A 19619-nucleotide genomic window follows, 5' to 3' on the forward strand; every position below is an offset into this window, starting at 1 on the left:
GAGACTCAGATAGAGTATATAAGTTGCCTAATGTTGAGAAGGAAGAAAGGAGAGGAGCAGGTGATTGAGCTCAGGTAGTTTTCCAGAACCTATAGTACGTCCTAACCATAACCTAAAGAACATAGGATGGTCTCTTTCCAAATCATCAAAACATGGAATTCCCAGAGGATATTGGCATGAAGAGTCAAACTTGTCATGACTTGAATTGGACATGTAAAATAAGACAGAAGAAACAATAGAAAATTCAAGATATGCAAACTAATGTTAACACTTATGACTTCCAACAGTACTCTTTACATCCATCTTTAGGGCTCACCCGAATTATAATACTGCAGTCAGGTTCCTTCCTTTCTACATACACTTCAATTAACAAATCTCCAGCCTGGGAAACCTAGAAAAGGGCAGATGTGAAGAGAGCAAATGTAAGTATCTTGCAAGAACACACACATGACACTTAAGATGATTAGAAAACCCTAGTCATATTTTTGAAGATTTTATAATAATAAAATGAGATCATTCCCCCTGTTAACAGCATAATGATATCCATTTTCTGGATGTGGTTGATTAAGGACAAGGAATCTACACAAATGACATAGTTAGCAAACACAATCACAATGCAGTTTTTTCTCTCTTACTCAAAAGTTTAGTGACCTCACATACCCTTAAGGTTCTTATTGAGATAATGAATCTGGCTACAGTGGAAATAAAGAGATGATAAGTCCCAAAATTGAAAATTGAAGATAAATTAGGTCAGAGCTGTGTTAAAATTACAAATAGAAAAAGTATATTTAGCAAATAAAATTAAAAGTGAAGTGATAGAATAAGGAGATAATAAAGTTAAGTTTTTATTTTAATTACCTTTAGCCAAGCATCAAGTGCTAGGTTATTTGGGTTGCTGTTATAAACAAGAAGACACACTAAGTGAAGAATACACAAGCCAGAAAATAAAAAGCATAAGATATCACTATGTAGACTGACAGCATATGTGGAGAAGACTAACAAAGAATGAAATGAATCTGTGAAAAATATTTTGAGTCGCTTTTTTCAAATATTCCCTTAAGTTATATAAACACTTGGAAAAAATATCCATCACTCATTTTTCAAAAAAGGTCATAATGGAGGAATGATCTTTCCACAGTTAAATGTGCCTCAGAATCAACCTGATGAGTAAATTTAGTGGAAAAACATTAAAAATGTACTTTGAAGAACTGCTCTTAGTTATTCTGACACTACAGGCTTAGAAAAGCTTATTTCCAATTTTTCTACCTCACTTTTGGTGCTACATAAAAATTCTAGGGAAGAAAAGATACAGTTGACATTTTTACTTTTCCTTGTGTTTGCATAAACAACTCTCCAGAAAGGACACATTTTAAAAATTAAAAAAGCAAATACAAAGAACTCATAGCATGCAGCCAAAAACAAGAATAGCTAAGAAATTCAAACAGGGATAAGACTTAGAGACTGTCAGAAAACTACTTCAGAGGAGTTTTGAATGGACTAGAGAAAAACTCCAGCAAAACAACAGATTTTTTCCAAACTGTTCTACTTTTCTTTCCCAATTACTCTTTTTTATAGACAATTCTTTTCTTGTTTTACCGACTTCTACTTAATCAGAAGGCATTCAAGGCTCATTTCTTTATTGTAGCATGAATATAAATGATAAACTTGAAGAATGGTACTCATACTTTATCCAATAACAATATAGATAGTGCTACCAAAGATTATCCCATGGGCTCACACAATCCTTTATTTCATAACTGAAACTCTCCCCAAAAAGCCAGAATCCAAGAGAACTAACTGATAAGGAGTCACATTTTTTAGTGTTACTGCTAACTTGTCTGGAGGCTGCATTAATTACTTTGGGTCAAAATGGAGGACATACTGTCTTAGAGAATTAATGTCATAGTATTAGTCCTCAGGGAGCTAGGCACTAGGGTGAAAGCCTTTCCTCACATCCCTCATATGGAATGATAACTCCCACAACTTCTCTAATTAGTTGTGTGTATTTCAGGAATGAGGTGAACTTAGGGTTTGACTAAGAAGGAAGCATTGGCCTCATCCTATGAGTGTATCTATATGGAGAATTCATTGATATTTGACCCACTTCTATTATTTGCATTGGTACCCTGAATCCACTACAATTCCTAGTTATTAGAAGACCAACTTTAAGAAAGTCCAGTGAATATTCATCAAACAAGGAAAGGTACTCTGGAAAAGTATAGTGCAATCTGAACACACAAATCCGGTATGATGCAACCAAGGAAAGCAAGAAAAGATCTAGAAAAGTCAACTTAAGACATAAATAACATATGTTACTAACAGCACAATAGAAACATTCCCACTAGTCCAATCATCCAAGAGCATGCAAAGCAAAAGCATATAAGAAATAACTTATTTCAAAAGGATAATGGAAATAATCATTAGGGAGTCTGAATTTTCAATTTATTCTAGTATTTCTTTTGACTTTAAATGCTTCTTTTGAAATCCACTAATACTTTCAATAGTGCTTTTATAAATGAAAACTGATTTTAAAAAGGACATTTTGATAAGATTAAAACTGATTTTTCCATCTATGTTTTAAAAAATTTATATTAGAATACTTTGGCATTTTGCATATGTACAATGCTATAGAATTTCACAACTATTTTATCTAGGTTCTTTTTTCCCATTACTTTTACTTTGCTTCAAATAGGAATTTGAAAATAAACACAACAAATGTTTACTTACAATGAAAGTTTTTTCTTGTTTAAAAAAATTTTTTTTTTTTAATCAGAGATCTAACTATTACTACTCACTTGAGTGTCTTTCCACTTGGTAATAAAGCTATTTTCTATGTCCATTTGTTTGACTTGGTCTTCTTTAACCTGTTTAAAATATAATTTGGGACATTCTAATAAAATACAAAGAGTGATGGTACTTATCCTCACATAACTTTCTTCAGGAATTTAAAGACCAACACATTAAAAATAAATGAGAATGGCCATCTTTAGCAGTGTGGGCCCACAAAGCTAGGGCAGAAATAAAGCCAACTAGATAGAGCCTCATAAAGTTCAGAACATCTTATGATGATATCATTTCAGGCTGCAGATTCCATCAATGGAATCCCCTTTGATGAGGCAATTTAATTAGCAAAGGGGCTGATGATGTCTTTGATAGAGTTTACGTAGGTTGACAGACAAGACTCATTTCTCAAACAGAAATGTTGATTAAGTGCTTATGAAATTTTCGCCATTTGGTTAAAGTTGGATTTAACAAAACTATGTAGATAAACATTTTTATTAATTTAACAGTACAAAAATAGAAAATAAAGAGAGCATGCAAAGCCACACATTTTTTTTCTACGTCTTTCATTTCTCAGCATCAGAACTATTGCAAAGAAGTTGCTATTGATCAAAAACAGTGGACACGTATAGGAAGAAGTAAAAAGGAGATCAAAGAGCAAAGAAGATCCAACAACTCTGGTCCATTCCTATATAAATTAAGATACAAACTGTGTTATTTTATTTTATTAAAATATCGTTTCTTTCCCTTTGCTAAGGAATCTTTTTATCAGTTATTGTAAGAATGTACAAACTCTACAAAAGGTGACCTATTACATTAAGCTATTTGATTTCATCTGGTATATACATACTCCTGGAAAACAAGGGTCCTTGTACAAGACTGTTTAATAGAATGCCCCGAAAGGTTAAATGGCAACCCTGAGATGGCAGAAGCAGTTAAGCAATGGAGCTGGACCTTTGATCCAGATCCCTTATATTCCCCCCATATTCAAATCCTAGGCTTATTTCGTCTATTTTTACTCCTTTGAATTAAGAAATCATCCCTATTCTAACAGTTTTCTGATGAAACATGAAAATCTGAACATAATATAGCAAATTGAAAAGTCAAATAATTAGAACAGAGATGACTTAATAAAAACCACAGACTGTTAATTCAGAATTTTCTTTTTTTCCAGTTTATGTGCAATTAAAAGAAAACACTAAAATGCTTTCAACTGCAAAATTTATCAGCCTGATGTATATTACCGAATTTGTGAAGTTCACAAATTTCATACCTCTAAGTAGACATACTTATAATGCATACATATACTGAGGAAAAAAAACATAGAAACACTATAAATAGAAATATTCTGTCCAAGACACCAGATGGTAAAAAAGCTTTAGAAGCAGCCAGATTTAAATGAATGGCTATAGCTTAAAAAGTTAGTTATATCTAAAAAATTAAGGATCATATAACTATCCATTATTTTCTTTAAATATACATAAAGACCTGAATAAAAACATCCCAAAATACACATTTTTGTTTGCAAACAGTAACATCAAAACTATTTTTACAATGGCAGGATATAAAATATTTACCTCAAATATTTCAACATAATTATTAATTAAGTCCTCAATTACATTCACTTCTTCACTAGTTTGTCCCTTAGTTTGAAACAAACAGGAGGAAAAAACCAAGGCCAAATTGTGGGCGTTCATGTGATTGATTTCTGAGCATTTCTGAACCCTGTGAGAGAAAAGCATAGGTTATTACAATGTATTTCTATTTGAAAATTTCATAGAACTTATAAGTCTTCATACTCATTTATTTTTTTTCTCTTTTTTTTAATACACACATATCGAAAGTCTCTGATGTAAAAGGTACAGTGGTGATTTAAAGAAAAATACACAGTTCTTTCTTACAAGTAGCTCACTTTAATTAAGAACATAAGAAAAGACTACTGTTAAAGATATTACTACAAGTTACAAAGCAGTACTTGATCATTGCTTTAGAAGAGGGACTCCTCACCCACCATATCCAGACAATTCCACTAATGGGACAACCTGCAGCTAAGGCATAAAGGTGTGCTTGCAGAATGGTGTCAAATGACTTGTGGGGTAGGAGCATAATAAAAGAGGAGAAAGGGGCAGTAGGTAAGCAGGAAATAAGGCAAGAATGGCAAATCGGGAGGCACATAGGAGAGAGTTCCAAAATTCAAGGTTTAGGGCTAGGCTGAATTTCCCAGAAAGTACATATCAGGTGAGAAAATGCCTGGCAGCCTGTGTTTGGATGGTTATTCAAAATAGGATGTTTTCTCTCAAAAAGCAATCACTTAATTAAAAAATACAATTACATTTTTCTTGGATAGAACTAAGAATGGCTTTTTACAATGAACAGACATGAACAGAGGAGTGAATTCTCCCAACCAGTAGGCTACAACACTTGAGTTTTACAAAGAGCATTTAAAGTACTCACGAAGTTCAAAGTGATTAAAAATAAAATACAGCCATTACCCCAGTAAAAGGAAATTTACACTGATAAAAATGCTGGAGAACTCTAACTGATGCCCATGGAAGTATCTGTTAATGCTCTCTGTCACTGACTATAGACATAGCAGCTGCTCAGTTGCCTGTCTAATTACATTTGTAAATTTCTAAAAAAAAAAAACATACTAAAAAAGGGAGACCAAGTCTATCAAAGGAATAAAGCAAGACTAAGGTAGGTACACCTGACTATAAAGAGCAAAGCTTCTAGTAGGTACAAGAAAAATAGGAAACATGACAGGAATATATATGATAGTGTAAGAAACTCACAAGGAAATGCCAAATTGCATAGCAGAGACAGAGCAAGCTTGATCATCATATATGATTTATAAGATGTAAAAGGCATTGCAAGTTAATAGAGGAAGGTGTCATAATTGTGGGTATCCCTCTCAAAACCACTTCTGTACTTTTTTTTTTTACATCACACTGGACTGTAAACATCTGGAAATTTTATCTGCATGTCTGCCTGTGCTACTAGAATCTAAGCATCTCACAGTCAGAGACTTTGTGTTAATAACACTGTAGTGCATAATAAATACCTGGTGAATGGAATTAAGTCAAAGTTAGTCATGGAAGAAATGGTCTGTTATCTAGGGCAGGGGTGGAAGTGAATGCTAAATCAACCTGACCTTATCCAAACTGACCTCTCAAACTTTTGACAACACTATCAAACATTCCCATCTCTCCTGAGACCTCCTTCTGCAATAGCCTTCTCCTCCAGCACTCGTCACCTCTTCAGTTTCTATAGCTGCCTTAATTTCTGGCATAAAGCATGTACACTATGTATTTTCCTTTTCTTCCTTTATTTCCCTGCTCCCACACTAGCATCCCCAAGTGTCCCATATTCAGCCAGCTCACTCTCTTCCCACTCAGCCCTTCTCATCAGAAGCCAAGGAAATGGTTTCTTAAATAGTTTCTCTGCCTCTATTCTAACCTCTTCCCAATCAATCGCAGGACATGGGTTATTATCCTAAAACAGATTGGATCAGCCACTTCTTATCACTTAAGGGAATGAAATCCAAATGTTTCTGCATGACCAACAGTGTCTTTCGCAGCCTCCTGCCAGCTAGCTACAAACCATCTCATCTCCTGGTACACCTATTTCCTAGAAAATATCCTTCACTCATGTCTCATACTTATTTTTCTTTCATGCCCAGTTCGTTTATCCATTTAAATCTGAAACATCACTTGGACCTCAACACACAATGAACCACTTAATCCCTCCTCTATAATTCCATGTCTTATGCTAAAATTCTTCATATTAAAATCTGTTCTGAGGGCGCTGTGTTTTCCTAAAAAATATAAAATGCCCTGCAACATCCCTGTGAGTTCCCACTGTAATGTCCCGGGGCTCCTTGGTGCTATTTAGAAACTGCAGACTTAAGACTATTTTTGTCATTCATGTATTATTGTCAACTATTTTTTTTACATGGAACCTTAATGGACATTGTATTGTACATAGTAGGAGCTAAAATATATGTCAACTGAAGAAAAGGATTGGAAGGAACTCATCTAAAATTCAAGTATAAAGTTTAAGAATTATGTGTAACAATGTTTAAAATGTTAATGTGATAATTGTAGCAGCCTGGTGACATATTATAACTTCTGAAGAAAAAAATATCTGTCCCAATGTCTCATAGGCATAGAGATAGTACTATAAACATATATACTACATTTATATGATGCAATAAGAAAATCAGCTTTACAGTAGGAATGGAGTTTACAAGTATCAGAAGTGATGGCTGGAAAAGAAAGATAAAGAGAAAAGACCAATTGTGGAGGATTTAGGAATCTAAACTCCAAATAAGGTACTTTTAGTAGAATTCAGGTTCATAGAAATTTATTCAAGGGAATATTGCATCCACGAAGGAAGCTGCAAACAATATGTTCCTTAAGCAATATTTACACTGATATAAGTTTTTGTAATGACAAAACTTGCTCATAGCAAAACAAACAAACAAACCTTAAGTTTGTTGACTTAAAATGTTATTCCCAAACATTGTCATCCTTCAGATGTCATTTCTCAAGCTACCATTTTATTCCTCTTATCCTCCCAAATGCAGGGGACTACATGCCCCAACATAGAAAATGTTTTTGATTTTTAAAATTTCCCTCATCTAATCAACTGTCTGACACCAAAATATTGGAGTCAAGTTAGATACAAACTCATAATAAAGAAATAAAGGTTTATTAAGAGTCCACCATGAGAAAATACTGTACTCACAGATTCCTGCTATAGAATTCTGGTCCCTGTACTTCCTTCTCTGACATCCCTCTTAAATGTTTTAAAATCCTTGTTTATGTACTGGATGTATCTGATTTGCTGTGCATGATTATTTCTAATCCATTTAAGAAATTCTCCAGTGCTATTTATTTGAAATGTGTCTTAATTCCACTAAGAGATACTAAAGTGATAGTTCATGAGAATTCCATTTTGAAACTATTCTTAAGATATGGCGAAAGATTCATAGTCACAAATAGAAGGTTAACCACAGTACTTTAAATTTAAGAAATAATGTCTTATTGAGTGCCACGTTTGAAATGTCTAGAAAAGTTCATGAATCCACCCACCTATAAAGGTGTTCAATTATAGCTGCCAATGTTGCTCGGTTGACCCCAGGAAGAGTACGTATAAATGCTCCATATTTTTTAATTCTTTCCTTGTCATCTTGGGTATCTAGAGGTTAAACACACACACGTAAAACTTGAGGCCTAACTAATCGTCTGTATTACCAATTTGCCATTTATCAATATTTTAAAACAGTATTCACAATTGTTATTTCACTGACACAATCAAGTTTCAATAGAAAAACATTCAAACTTCTATAATTCTGTAAAAGTATTTACAAAAACATTCCAGGGCTATATGTCATAGTTCTTATACTTTGTAATTAAAAATGAAGCAGTTTCAAAACCCAGGGTTCTATTTTATCTTCAACTTTACAGACTACTGAATGTCAACTAAGAGGAATCTTTTCAATTAGTAACAAATTAGAATACAAATTGAAAAGATAAGCCAAAAGTATTTTAACTGTAGCTATGGAAAGATTTCACTATTTGTTATTTGAAAATGACATTTCTGACCTTTTTCCCTTGTGGAATCATAAAAATCTTCCCCAAACTATGAACCATCCCAGAACTATGAACTGTACCTTACCCCACAGATCCATGTAAGGGAGCTTTCACCCGCCCTGGAACCTTCAACTCTTTGGAGAAGGTAAGGGGACAGTGGAAGAAGTCATGTGTAGGCCCTGGAAACGATGATACAGACAGAGAGGAGGATGGACACTCTGCCTTAGTCATGGAGAGAAGGATGAGAAGGAATTACTCTCCTCCACCCTCCTAACCCCAAGAAGTCAAATACTTAGAGCAACTACACAGGAACCTCCAAAGTTCTGGAGTCTAGAAGATGTGCAGTGGTGGTCTGGTCTAACCTACTCCCTCACAGGGGAAATAGGAGACCTCTCTTCAAATAAATAACTTGTGCTGACTCTGTAACTCAAGGGGATTGCATTTATATATCCCCTCTCAATTCCCAACTACCTTTGGAAACAAGACTTTTTCATTTTCTGCTTAGCCCTACACATTCTATTAACAGAAAGCCAGCAGCACTTTATGATTCTTTGAAAGTACACAGTCACTCGTAAAGGGCATTCCGATTCCTGGGGAGGTAAGAGACTCTGTGACACATTTTTGAAGTATGCTCCTATTCAAAACTGCAACTGATAGCTCTTTTGTACTGACTTTGCCTGCACATGAGATCTATAAAAGTAAACATGGTCATATTGACTTAACTGTGCTGGTAGATGACTCTCTAAAAGCAAGAGGGGATGACACCCAAATGACATTCAAAGACGATACTAGAAGTGAATTAAGAACTTTCTGTCATCCCTGGTATAATCCAAACATTTTCCCTTGTGTCATCCAGTTTCTAACTGTAGAGGTAATTGTATTTATTCAACAAAATGCAATTAATACTACTACGCTTATAACAAGTCATGCTATTACAGCATATTTTCACAAATCTTATAAGAATAAAATAGATGATATTTTCAAAATAAAGCTTAAGTAATTGGAAAGGAAAACTGAAGATAGATTTTAGGTCATATAGGAAACACAATGATCTATTCAACTAGCCACAGACTTCCGACAGTTTAATAGTGTTCTTAGAAGAAGAGGTCATATGTCATATAAATAGGTGCTATGCCACTGTAGGGCATTCTTCGCCTTGGGCTCACAGGACCCAAGAGAGCTCTCCTGTGAGTTCACCCAGAGAGTTCTAGTTTATTCTTGTCAGATCCAACAAAGGGCACTTTTCTGACAGGTCAGGGTGAGCTACATTGGATCTAAAAGTAAAGAACTTTTAACACTATTTGACCCAATAGTAGAAGCCTCCAAGTAAACGCTCAAGGATTCACATCCAAACGAAAGGTGAACACACTCCTCTCTGACACATGCTAATACTTCCCAACTACTTCCTGCTGGTAGATTGACAACAATGAAGACATCTCTGTCATGAAATTTGACAACTTCAGCAAACGCATATTTGTCACAGATTTTTGATAAACGATTTTATAATGAAGACAAATTGTAATTCTTTATAAAATAGAGATACTATAAATAACTTCATGGTTATAAATTACAATAAAATCTTAAAACAAAAAATGAGGATGGCAGGGTAATTGGGCTTAAAAGATATATCATCTAATTCCATATTTTATATTCCATAAAATTATACAATCAACTTTTCTTGTGATTAGAGTTAAACCTATTGATTTTAGAAGTATCAGGAAGTAACTATAAGACTTCTGAATTAGGCAGTTAAATTGTGAAAAGCTTTATTTTAATAACAATACTACTCTCTTCTTGCTGACACAAATAATGGACATTCTTGGAATAATTTTTCAAACTGTGGATGTTTTATGACATTTCAAAATTAATCCCTTCAAATGTCATAGTTATGTTTTAGATTAAACAAACGCTTTCAATGAAAAAAACTTTCTCAATAGAGGGACATCATATAGTTAAACTCAAAGGTCATTTTATAAAAACATTTCTCAAAACAAATTAAATGTACAAGAGAGAAATATATTAGTAAATCATGGTATAATTCAATGATACATTTTAAAAACTGTAGAAAAATGAAGATTCAAAATTGTCAATTTGAAAGCATTGTGGATATATGGGAAATATTTTTGGTTTATTAATAAAATAAAGATGATATGTACATCATAGGCATGGGGACAAAGACTATAAAATAATGTGAAAAATGAAAATAGCTCTGTTAGAAATCTGGGATTAAAGGCAATGTTTATATTTAAAAATATTTATCATAATCTTTCTATAAAAAGAGTTATTTTGAATTAATTGATGTCAATATAGGTTTTACTAAAATCGATCTGACCCATTAACTTTTCTAGGGTCATTTCTTAAATAAGTTCTCTTACAGTGCAGCAAAGCTTTTTTCCTTCATTAGACAGAATCTAGAAAAAATAAAGAGTAAAAAAAAAAAATTGTTTTGTAACTCTAAAGAGGTAGAATAAATGAAAAAGGAAAGCCAAACAGCCATATGGCAAAACTGTGTAAAACCAATCTTATATTAAAACTTTCATTTTAATCTTAATGAGAAAATTAACAGCCTACATGGACTTGACTATAACACTTCCAAAGTTAAGGCAAAGTAAGCACTAAGAAATCTACCGAAAACTAAGTATTACCATAAAACACTGTTTAGCAATTATCACCATAAATTTCTTTTGAGGCAGATATAAACAACTATTGATTGCACAATTTCTGTTCTGAACCATTATGTATATTGTTCCTTTCAATTAAATGTTCAGATTATCAAAGGAGATTTTAAAAATCTATTATCAAATGAGAAGGCAAGCCTTTATTCTATTCTATATTATATATGTTACCTAAGGTAGAGATCCAATATGGATAGAGCTCCTTAGTAAGAAGTGCGTCGTCAATGTCAGAGAGAAAACTCTTCAATACGCCCGTCACATCTTCAAGCTGATGTTTTCCAGCCCTCAATTTAAAGCTTCTTGCATCCTTTTTGAAACTCTCCAGGAGTTCACTTACATGTAAAGGATCACCATTCTTTTGATAGATATATTTGCACCCTAAACCTTTGTTAAAGAAAAAGAAAATGGTTATATGAAAAAAGTCTCAGGTCAAAATCCACTTTGATATCTTAAAAATAGAACCAATTTTTGTGCTGGAACAATGCACAAGACAAAATCATTATCCAAGAGCTGATATAAAAATGCATGAGAAAAAAAGAGCCCCTCCCCCCGCAACTTTAATATTTAAAATGTAAACCTGATGAACAACTATTTCATTCTCAGCTTTTAGTAAGTCTCTGGCCAGCCCTTTCCCTAGTCCTTCACAGCATCTTTTTCAAATGTTCTTTTACCCCAAGTACCCTTCGCTTAGTCTCCCAGAATACAAATTTGTCTCCAGTTTCACTGACAAAAGTGAGGCTCTCTGGTATAAATTTCCTCAAGTCTCTGCACTCACATTTGTATATTAATTCTGTCTGTTCCCACCTTCACCTTCTTCTACATGAAGAGTTAGGTCATGTCCTTTTCAAAGTTACAGATTCATCAAGTTTCTCGTATAAAATAAGAGGAGTAGCAGTGGCTAACTGGAGGAAGAGAAGTGATGATGGTGATATACAAACAAACAAAAAAATTTAATCCTTTTTTGCCCCTCCCCCCAGGTCTCTTGTCTCTCTTCCTTCCAAAACTAATCTGAGTTTCCTATATTTATTCTTTCTCTCATCTCACATCCCTGTTAATCTTTCAGCCACATAATCTGGCTTCTGTGCCCAATTCCCACTGTATCAGGACCATCTTCATCAAGGATATCTATTTTCTAGATGCTTTTCAGTTTGTATGTGATAAGAATCCCTTGCAGTGTCTGACAATCCATTGAATCCCTGTTAAAATTCTGTTAATCTCAAGGTTTTCATAATGTCATGATCTTATCTTTTTTGCCCCTTCCTCTATGACTACTCTTCTAGTCTTCTATTTATTCTGCTATCTAGTATTTACTGATGATCACAGCAATCCATCCCAGCAATCCATCCGCAACTCTCTTCTCTGCTCCCCTACAAAATTCTCTGGATGAACCCATCCATCTTCATCACTTCAACTACTACATGTACATTTCCACTCAGGTTTTAATTCCTAAAATTTCAAATGCACACATGCACTTTAATATATATACTATATAAATAATACATGCAACACACACTATACTTATACATATGAACAAATTAATTCTCCTGCCCCATTCACTACTTCACCTCCCAATCCCAACATGTTCTTTATTTATCTTGTTCCTATACCTCAGAATTTGGCATTGCTTCCTCCCCAGTCCTTTATAAGTCAGAACGTTTCTTTCTCACTTACCACATCAAACAAAAATGTCACAAATATTTTTCATCATGACTTCTCTCTCAAAAGTGTCCCCTTTTTCCATCCCTTGTGCTATTATTATTTTGTGCACCCAGTTCCTTACTATGTTATCACAACTCCCTGTCCTATTCCTGTGCAGCCCTCCAGTCTGCCTCGAAAATGACAACAGCATGGTCTGAGACACAGGTTGGCTAGTATTACCAACATGCTTAAAAATATGGATACAGCCCTCCCACTGCTTTGAGGGCAAGTTTGAGGATTTTATTATGATACATAAGACCCTACATGAATTTTCCTAACTAACCCTCCTGCCTCTTGTATTTGTCCACTCTTCTCACACTGAGTTCTGGCCACATTTAACTACCCTCAAGTTCCCTGAACAGACAACCTCCTTCATGACTCTGCACCTAGGCATACACTGTTTCCTCTTCCAGGAACTCCTATTCCCTCTTTCACTTAACTAGTTCCCATTTTCTCTTAGGACCTGTGGTAGGTTCCATGCTTCACCCATGAAGCCATCCATGACCACCTCTACACTGGGTGAAATTCACCCCTAAACCGTGGACACCTCTCTACCATAGAATTTTGTACACTTGAGATGTAACTGCCCACTTGTTTGTCTTTGATCCACAACCTGTAAACTCCTAGAAGGCAAAGATCATGTCTTATTTTCTGTACACAGCAGCTACACAGTTCCTAGAAGAACTCAGTAGGTACTTAGTAAATGACCACAACAGAATAATAAGCAAAATCTACAAAAAAAAAAAAAAATTGCCTAAGTTTCTGAGAGATTTTGTTGCTGGTTGAGTGAATTTCTAATAGCTGGTACACAAGGTAAGTGAATGTGAATTTGAAGGTAATTTTGTTTACATAAATTAAATATATTCTCCAAAGAGCTAACTACTGTAACTCATTAAAAAAATTAAAACTCTAAGAATTATTCTGTGAACTTGGTCAGATTCGAATCTTGACACCATGAGCACAAAAAATTGGCCTTAGATTTTAACCCAAAGATTAGGAAATTCAAAATAATTATGACCATAAAGGCTCTGAGCCAACCACTTGCATCCTATAATTATTGGGCATTTTCTAAGTTCATATCAAATCTTCCCTTGTATACATGCTGGTAATATTGGGGTTTTCTCCATGCTCTGCTCATTAAAAAAAAAAAAAGCTAAAAATACATGAAGACTTTTATTGGCTTTATTACTTTAATATGCAAGTTAATGTACCTTATGCTAGAGCTACAAAGTAGTTATAATGTATGAAATTTAGTTGAAAACAATCTAATGCTTAATGATTTTAAATTCAAATAAACACCACAAAGAAACTTCTGATTTCCCCAGAGAAACATTAAGCTGGATACGCTGAAGCTAGTCAAGTTATTTTAATCATTTGTCAGCTTAGGAAACACTTTATGCCATTATGAAATAAAGATGATTTGAAAATTCCCAATGAGGTTATGCTCTTGCGAAAACAGAATATGTGTGGAATTCATTTACACCTACAAAATGTAAATGCACTAATACTGAATTACTAATAAATGAAGATGATAACCTTCTTCTTCCCCCGTTTTCAAATAAACAGATGATGACAGTTGATAAGAAAAATACAAACGTACTATCAAGGGAAGGAACTTCATAGAGTAATCCCACATAATGTGATTACATACATATTTACAATAGCTATATAATTCAAACACAATAAATCTGAATATTAATGATAATTGTACTTGGATTACATATGAAATAACTAAAATACTTAAAATGGCACTCTCCCTAGGAGAAAATATATTAATATACACATATTCTAAACTTAATTTCCCAAAATTATTTTCTTCGTAGCCTTTGTTATTTTTGACATTTTGTTTCACATCAGCTCATTTGGTTCTCAGACTGGAAGGCATGATTTATGGCTCTGTGTTTCACTCTTTACTCCCACTGTTCAATTTCCAGTATAAAACTCAGCAGCTAGCACACAACAGACACTTGGTAAATAAAAAAAAAACCCACAATGTTTTACTACAGCTCTTTCAATGATTACATTTTCTTTTCAAATTAAAAACACCCAAAGATACTTTTAATATTAGGAGAACAATGAAAGGTTAATATATCAATAGCTTCCAAAATACCAGATAATCGTTTTACTCTTTTCTGCATGTGCAATCTAAATCAATGGCACTTATCGACAGGTTAAAAGAAAAAACATATTTTTATATTAAAAATATAGTTAAGCAATTTATTTACTCTACCTTTTAGAGTATTAAGGAAATATGTAACAGAAGGAATTTTAAGAATGAATAGTAATTTGAAAATAAACATGAATAATAAAGGCATACTTTATTTAATTTTAGGCATAGCTAAAATACTACCATAGCATATTAAATTAAAATGAAGCTGCACATGTGGGTATAAATCAAGTTGGTTTTAACCTGCAAACTATTCATAAAAATATTTGTTACAATTAAGTCAAACTATCAGAGTTAATGGCCATGATTCTTAATATAAACATGTGACCAATAGCACGTTGAGTGGAACAAATACACATACACTTTGTATGCAGGCCAACAAAAAGTAAGTTCTTTTACACATTGTCCCATAGTTTACCACTTCTAAAAACACACTGAGGCACCTCTGCGTTCCCCTAGATTTACTGTACAGTTATAACCTCTGAAAAGTACAATCTTAATCAATTTTTAATATACATTTTATAATATAGATTCTTCTACTATGTCATTTAAAATTTTTATGCATGTAAAGGAAGAAGGAAATGGTAAAGGCACATGATATAACTTAAATGAGCTTTATTGTGAGAAAGAATGGCATTTAGGCTGAAGAGTGACGACACTTTTATTTTTCACTGATGTACTTACAAAGGGCTCTAATTCAGTCCAATGGAGGTACCACTTAAAAACTGTAAATATGCTACTATGAGTTCAGCGAGTTGAATAAAAACTTTGTGATACTTACCATACTGTGTAACAAATGCTATACAGCTGTTCACGATAATGGGAACGTCATTTTTGCTGAGCTGCTGATCTTGTAATGCATTCCCATCTGTACCTGCTGCTTTTTCAATTGCAGTATGCCAGACTGTGAAATCTAACTTGGTATGCCCATGGATGTATAATGTTCTGTAAGGTTTCAAAAATATTTCAAATTATAATTTTGCCTTTTAAAAATTCTTAACTTCTACACAGATTATCCTTAGATCCATATAAATGGGATCTTGTTTCATCCATCAGAATAAAACCCCTCTGGGGACATCCCTGGTGGTCCAGTGGTTAAAAATCCATCTTGCAATGCGGGGGAAGATGGTTTGATCCCTGGTCAGGGAACTAGGACCCCACATGCCGCGGGGCAACTAAGCCTGCGCACCACAACTACTGAGCCCGCACACAACAACTAGAGAGGCCACGCACCACAATGAAAGATCCCACGTGCCGCAACTAAGACCCGACACAGCCAAAGATAAATAAATAAATAATAATAAATAAATATATTTTAAAAAAGAGGAAGAAAACCCCTCTACCACCAGCTTCCACTCACTCAATCCCTCTTTGCATGTACAGTCATGTCTCTCTCTACATAGAGTCCAGGAAGTTCCCTGAACTTGTGGTCTCGCCTCCTTGCCTCCTTTCATTTCCCCTTTCATTCTGTTTCTGAATAACTAAACAGAAACCCTTCTAGCAAGCATCGCCTGTGACTTCTCATGGATATTTGGGGCTATATTTTTCAAGATTTTAGAACTGTTTGATGACTTCGTTCCTTAAAAAAAAAAAGGAAAAAAAATACCACCCAATTCGGCTTTTGTAGCACAATTCTTCCTGGCTTTTCCTCCTATCTTTCTGGTGCCTCAATTTCTTTCCCAAGCTCACTTCCTGTTTCTGAAAATGAAGTTGTAACCTCAGTGCACTCACATGAACTCCAAGGACTCTCCAGGGACATGTCATTCAGGTCAGTGGTTTCATCCCCCATATATAAGCTGGTAACTCCCAAATCCCTATCTCCAGGCAATAACTGTCTCACAAATCAGATCTCTATGTGATTGAAAAGTAAGAGCATAAAGCAGCTAAGAGAGTGGGAAATCCAATCAATTCCCAAACTCAAGTTTTAGTTCTGCACTCCCTTTATGACTTTGGACAAGTTATCAAGCTTCTTTGGTTCTCAGTTTCATCACTGGCACAATGAGAATAATAATAAATGTAATATTAGTAAATAATAAAACATAATACTAATTAATGTTGATTTTTGGACATCTTCACCTTAAGGTGCCACAAGCATCTCAAACCTTTATCCCTCCTCATACCAAACCAGTACTACTTTCTCCACTTATCCCACCAGATATTTAGGATTCATTAACTGTATATTGGTCCACCCCCACTCTCACCCCATCACTGCCACATGAATTCAGTCACAAAATTCTGTTCATTCCAGTTCCCTGACATTATGTTCTGCCTCCTCTTTATTTGAACGTCGTTTTCTTTCAGGTCTTTGTACTGCTCCTTGAAATCACTAAAACCCCTCCAAACAAAATTCATTTCCCAATTCTCCACCTCTCTAGTCCCTGCTCCCCAAGATTGCCAGAATGATCTTTCTAAAATACAAAGCTAATGACATCACTTCCTAATCACTGTCCTTCCACAGCAGCTCTGGAGTTTTCAAGATTAAAAGGCCCTCATGATCTGGCCCGTATCTTCCCCTCCAATTTTGCCATTCCAGGAAGTAAGGAAGGGAGGGAAGGAGAGAGGAAGGGATGGAAGGGAAGAAAGGGAGGGGAGGGAGGGAGAGAAGGAAGGAAGGAAGGAAGGAAGAATTAACATGTTCTTGTCTTCATAATAAATTCTTCTGGCTCTTTGGCTGGTTACTCCAGCTCCTCCCCCACCGGTGTATTCCAGGTAACCCTCGCTGACACTCCATCCCCAACTCTCTCCATCCAATGCTTATTGTGTACCAGGCGTCCCTTCTTAATCCTGAACATCCACTCTACCCGCCATCATATCGCCTGCTCTATCTGTGTGAATGTTTTAGCCGCTACACCCCAAACTTTGTACAAGCAAACAAAGACAGCATTTCAGCATCAATAGCCTTTAGCATAGCACGAGGTATTTAGTGGGTAAATAAGTTTTAATGTTCTATCACTAGATATAAAATTTGACTTGAAACACAAAGTAATCGTTGATGTATTTAAGTATAAAACTATTTAATTTTCATTTCAGACTATGAGACAGCTACTTTGGATTCAACCCAAAGAGAAAGGAATGAGCTGCTTGAACTCTGGATTGTTTTGGTTTCTTGTTTTTTGGGCGGGGGGCAGGTAATGTTTCACATTCCTGATAATTCACTGGCCCTAATTTAAAAAGAAAACAAAAGTACTCCTTTCTGTCCTTCGGTTTCTTTTCTTGAAATGCTCCTCTAAGAAGATAAAGTTACTGGCACCCCACTCCACTCACTTCTAACATCTTCTGAACTTGCTGTAACTTCTTCAGTGACACTGGTGCCCGTAATCTTCATCTCTTTTCTCCTGGCATCTCTATCTATTGTTTTTATTTTCCACACCACCACAACAGCCTTGACCTCCGGGTCTTATAATTTTCTTTTTGAAGAATTCTGATACTTGCTCTAATACTCCTGACATACCTTAGCCTTACATCATCTTTAGCTCAAAAACATTCTACTGCTGGGCATATTTGTCTAAATGAAACTACATAAGCTGGGTAATTTCCTTGAGGAATATCAAGCCCCTACATTATGTAGACTTAATCAAAATTACCTCTTGCTAAATTAAGGAGTTTCGGTAAAGAGAAAATTTTAACTCTTTTTGAGTCTTGGGTTTTTTTTATCTGATAATTAAGCTCTGAATATGAGACAAAAATCTTTGAAAAGGTGTGCTTATAAACAAATGACAATTAGTATTTGAGCAAGCAGTAAAAGAAATCCAAAAGGTAATGGCCTTCCTATGATAGCAGTATAATTCTGCCGTTAACTGTAAATGTTTCCAACTTCAAATTTTCTTTCTAACCTGAAGAAATCCTGTGATGACAAGTTTAGCTGTCTGCTTGTGAGCTAGTGAAGAGTAGAATGAGTAATGACAAGTTAACTCCTGAGTCCACTTGTCAAAGGCTGAATCCTAAAATACATCATCTTGTGCAGTAGATGTTTGACATTTAATAGCATCTGTTCAACAGCTTTCCTCTCTGATGTTATCTAAACTCTGTGCACATTGAATAAAGCATCAAAAGATATTTTTAACACAAATGCTGGCCAACTTTGTGATTTCAAGTGTTATCAAACAACAATTTTACATTTCTGGATAATGATTCCAAAGAAATAGGAATTTATATCTTGAAAATCTGCAAGTTCTTTTAAAGTACTCTAACTATAGAAAAATAAATTTTCCTAACTGTACATTCCCCAAGCCTAAATTTTAAACGGTACTTCAAAGCCATATAAAAAAAAACCCTATATCCTATAATGAGTTAAGACAGTTCAATAAGACCTAGAAACCAAGTCCCAAGACTAATAAAAACAACTTTCTCAAAACTGTAATATAATAACCACAAAGTAGAGACTATCATATTTGAGCTTGGTTTACTGACAAGAACCAGAACAAATGATAGGATCTATAAATATAGCTGTATGAGAAATAAATTCACCTTTATAAAAAACATTTTAAACACAACTAAAAAACAAAAACAACACATTCCAAAAACATGACTAAAGAAGATAATATCCTAGGCATTTATACAGAAATAAAAAAACTGAGTCTTGTAGTATAAGTCAGCATGTTTGACCAAAAAATACTTATTTTGCTTTCATTTCTGGAAGATCTTTTTGCTGGATAGAGTATTTTAGGCTAATAGCTGCTGGTTTGGTTATTTTGTTTCCCCCCT

General features: G+C 34.6%; 1 protein-coding gene across 1 annotated transcript in view; it reads right to left on the bottom strand.

Annotated features, from left to right (window-relative positions):
* ARAP2 (ArfGAP with RhoGAP domain, ankyrin repeat and PH domain 2) overlaps positions 1–19619 on the bottom strand; it is a gene marked incomplete at both ends in the record, with an annotated part of 192262 nt that overhangs the window by 70692 nt on the left and 101951 nt on the right. Inside the window, 6 exons of the mRNA XM_079704429.1 lie at positions 317–391; positions 2796–2864; positions 4359–4506; positions 7875–7980; positions 11222–11434; positions 15697–15860. Of these exons, the coding sequence (XP_079560555.1) occupies positions 317–391; positions 2796–2864; positions 4359–4506; positions 7875–7980; positions 11222–11434; positions 15697–15860 (775 nt within the window). The remainder of the gene's footprint in view (positions 1–316; positions 392–2795; positions 2865–4358; positions 4507–7874; positions 7981–11221; positions 11435–15696; positions 15861–19619) is intronic.

The sequence above is a fragment of the Hyperoodon ampullatus genome, assembly GCF_949752795.1.
Source record: "Hyperoodon ampullatus genome assembly, chromosome: 1".
Lineage (NCBI taxonomy): Eukaryota > Metazoa > Chordata > Mammalia > Artiodactyla > Ziphiidae > Hyperoodon > Hyperoodon ampullatus.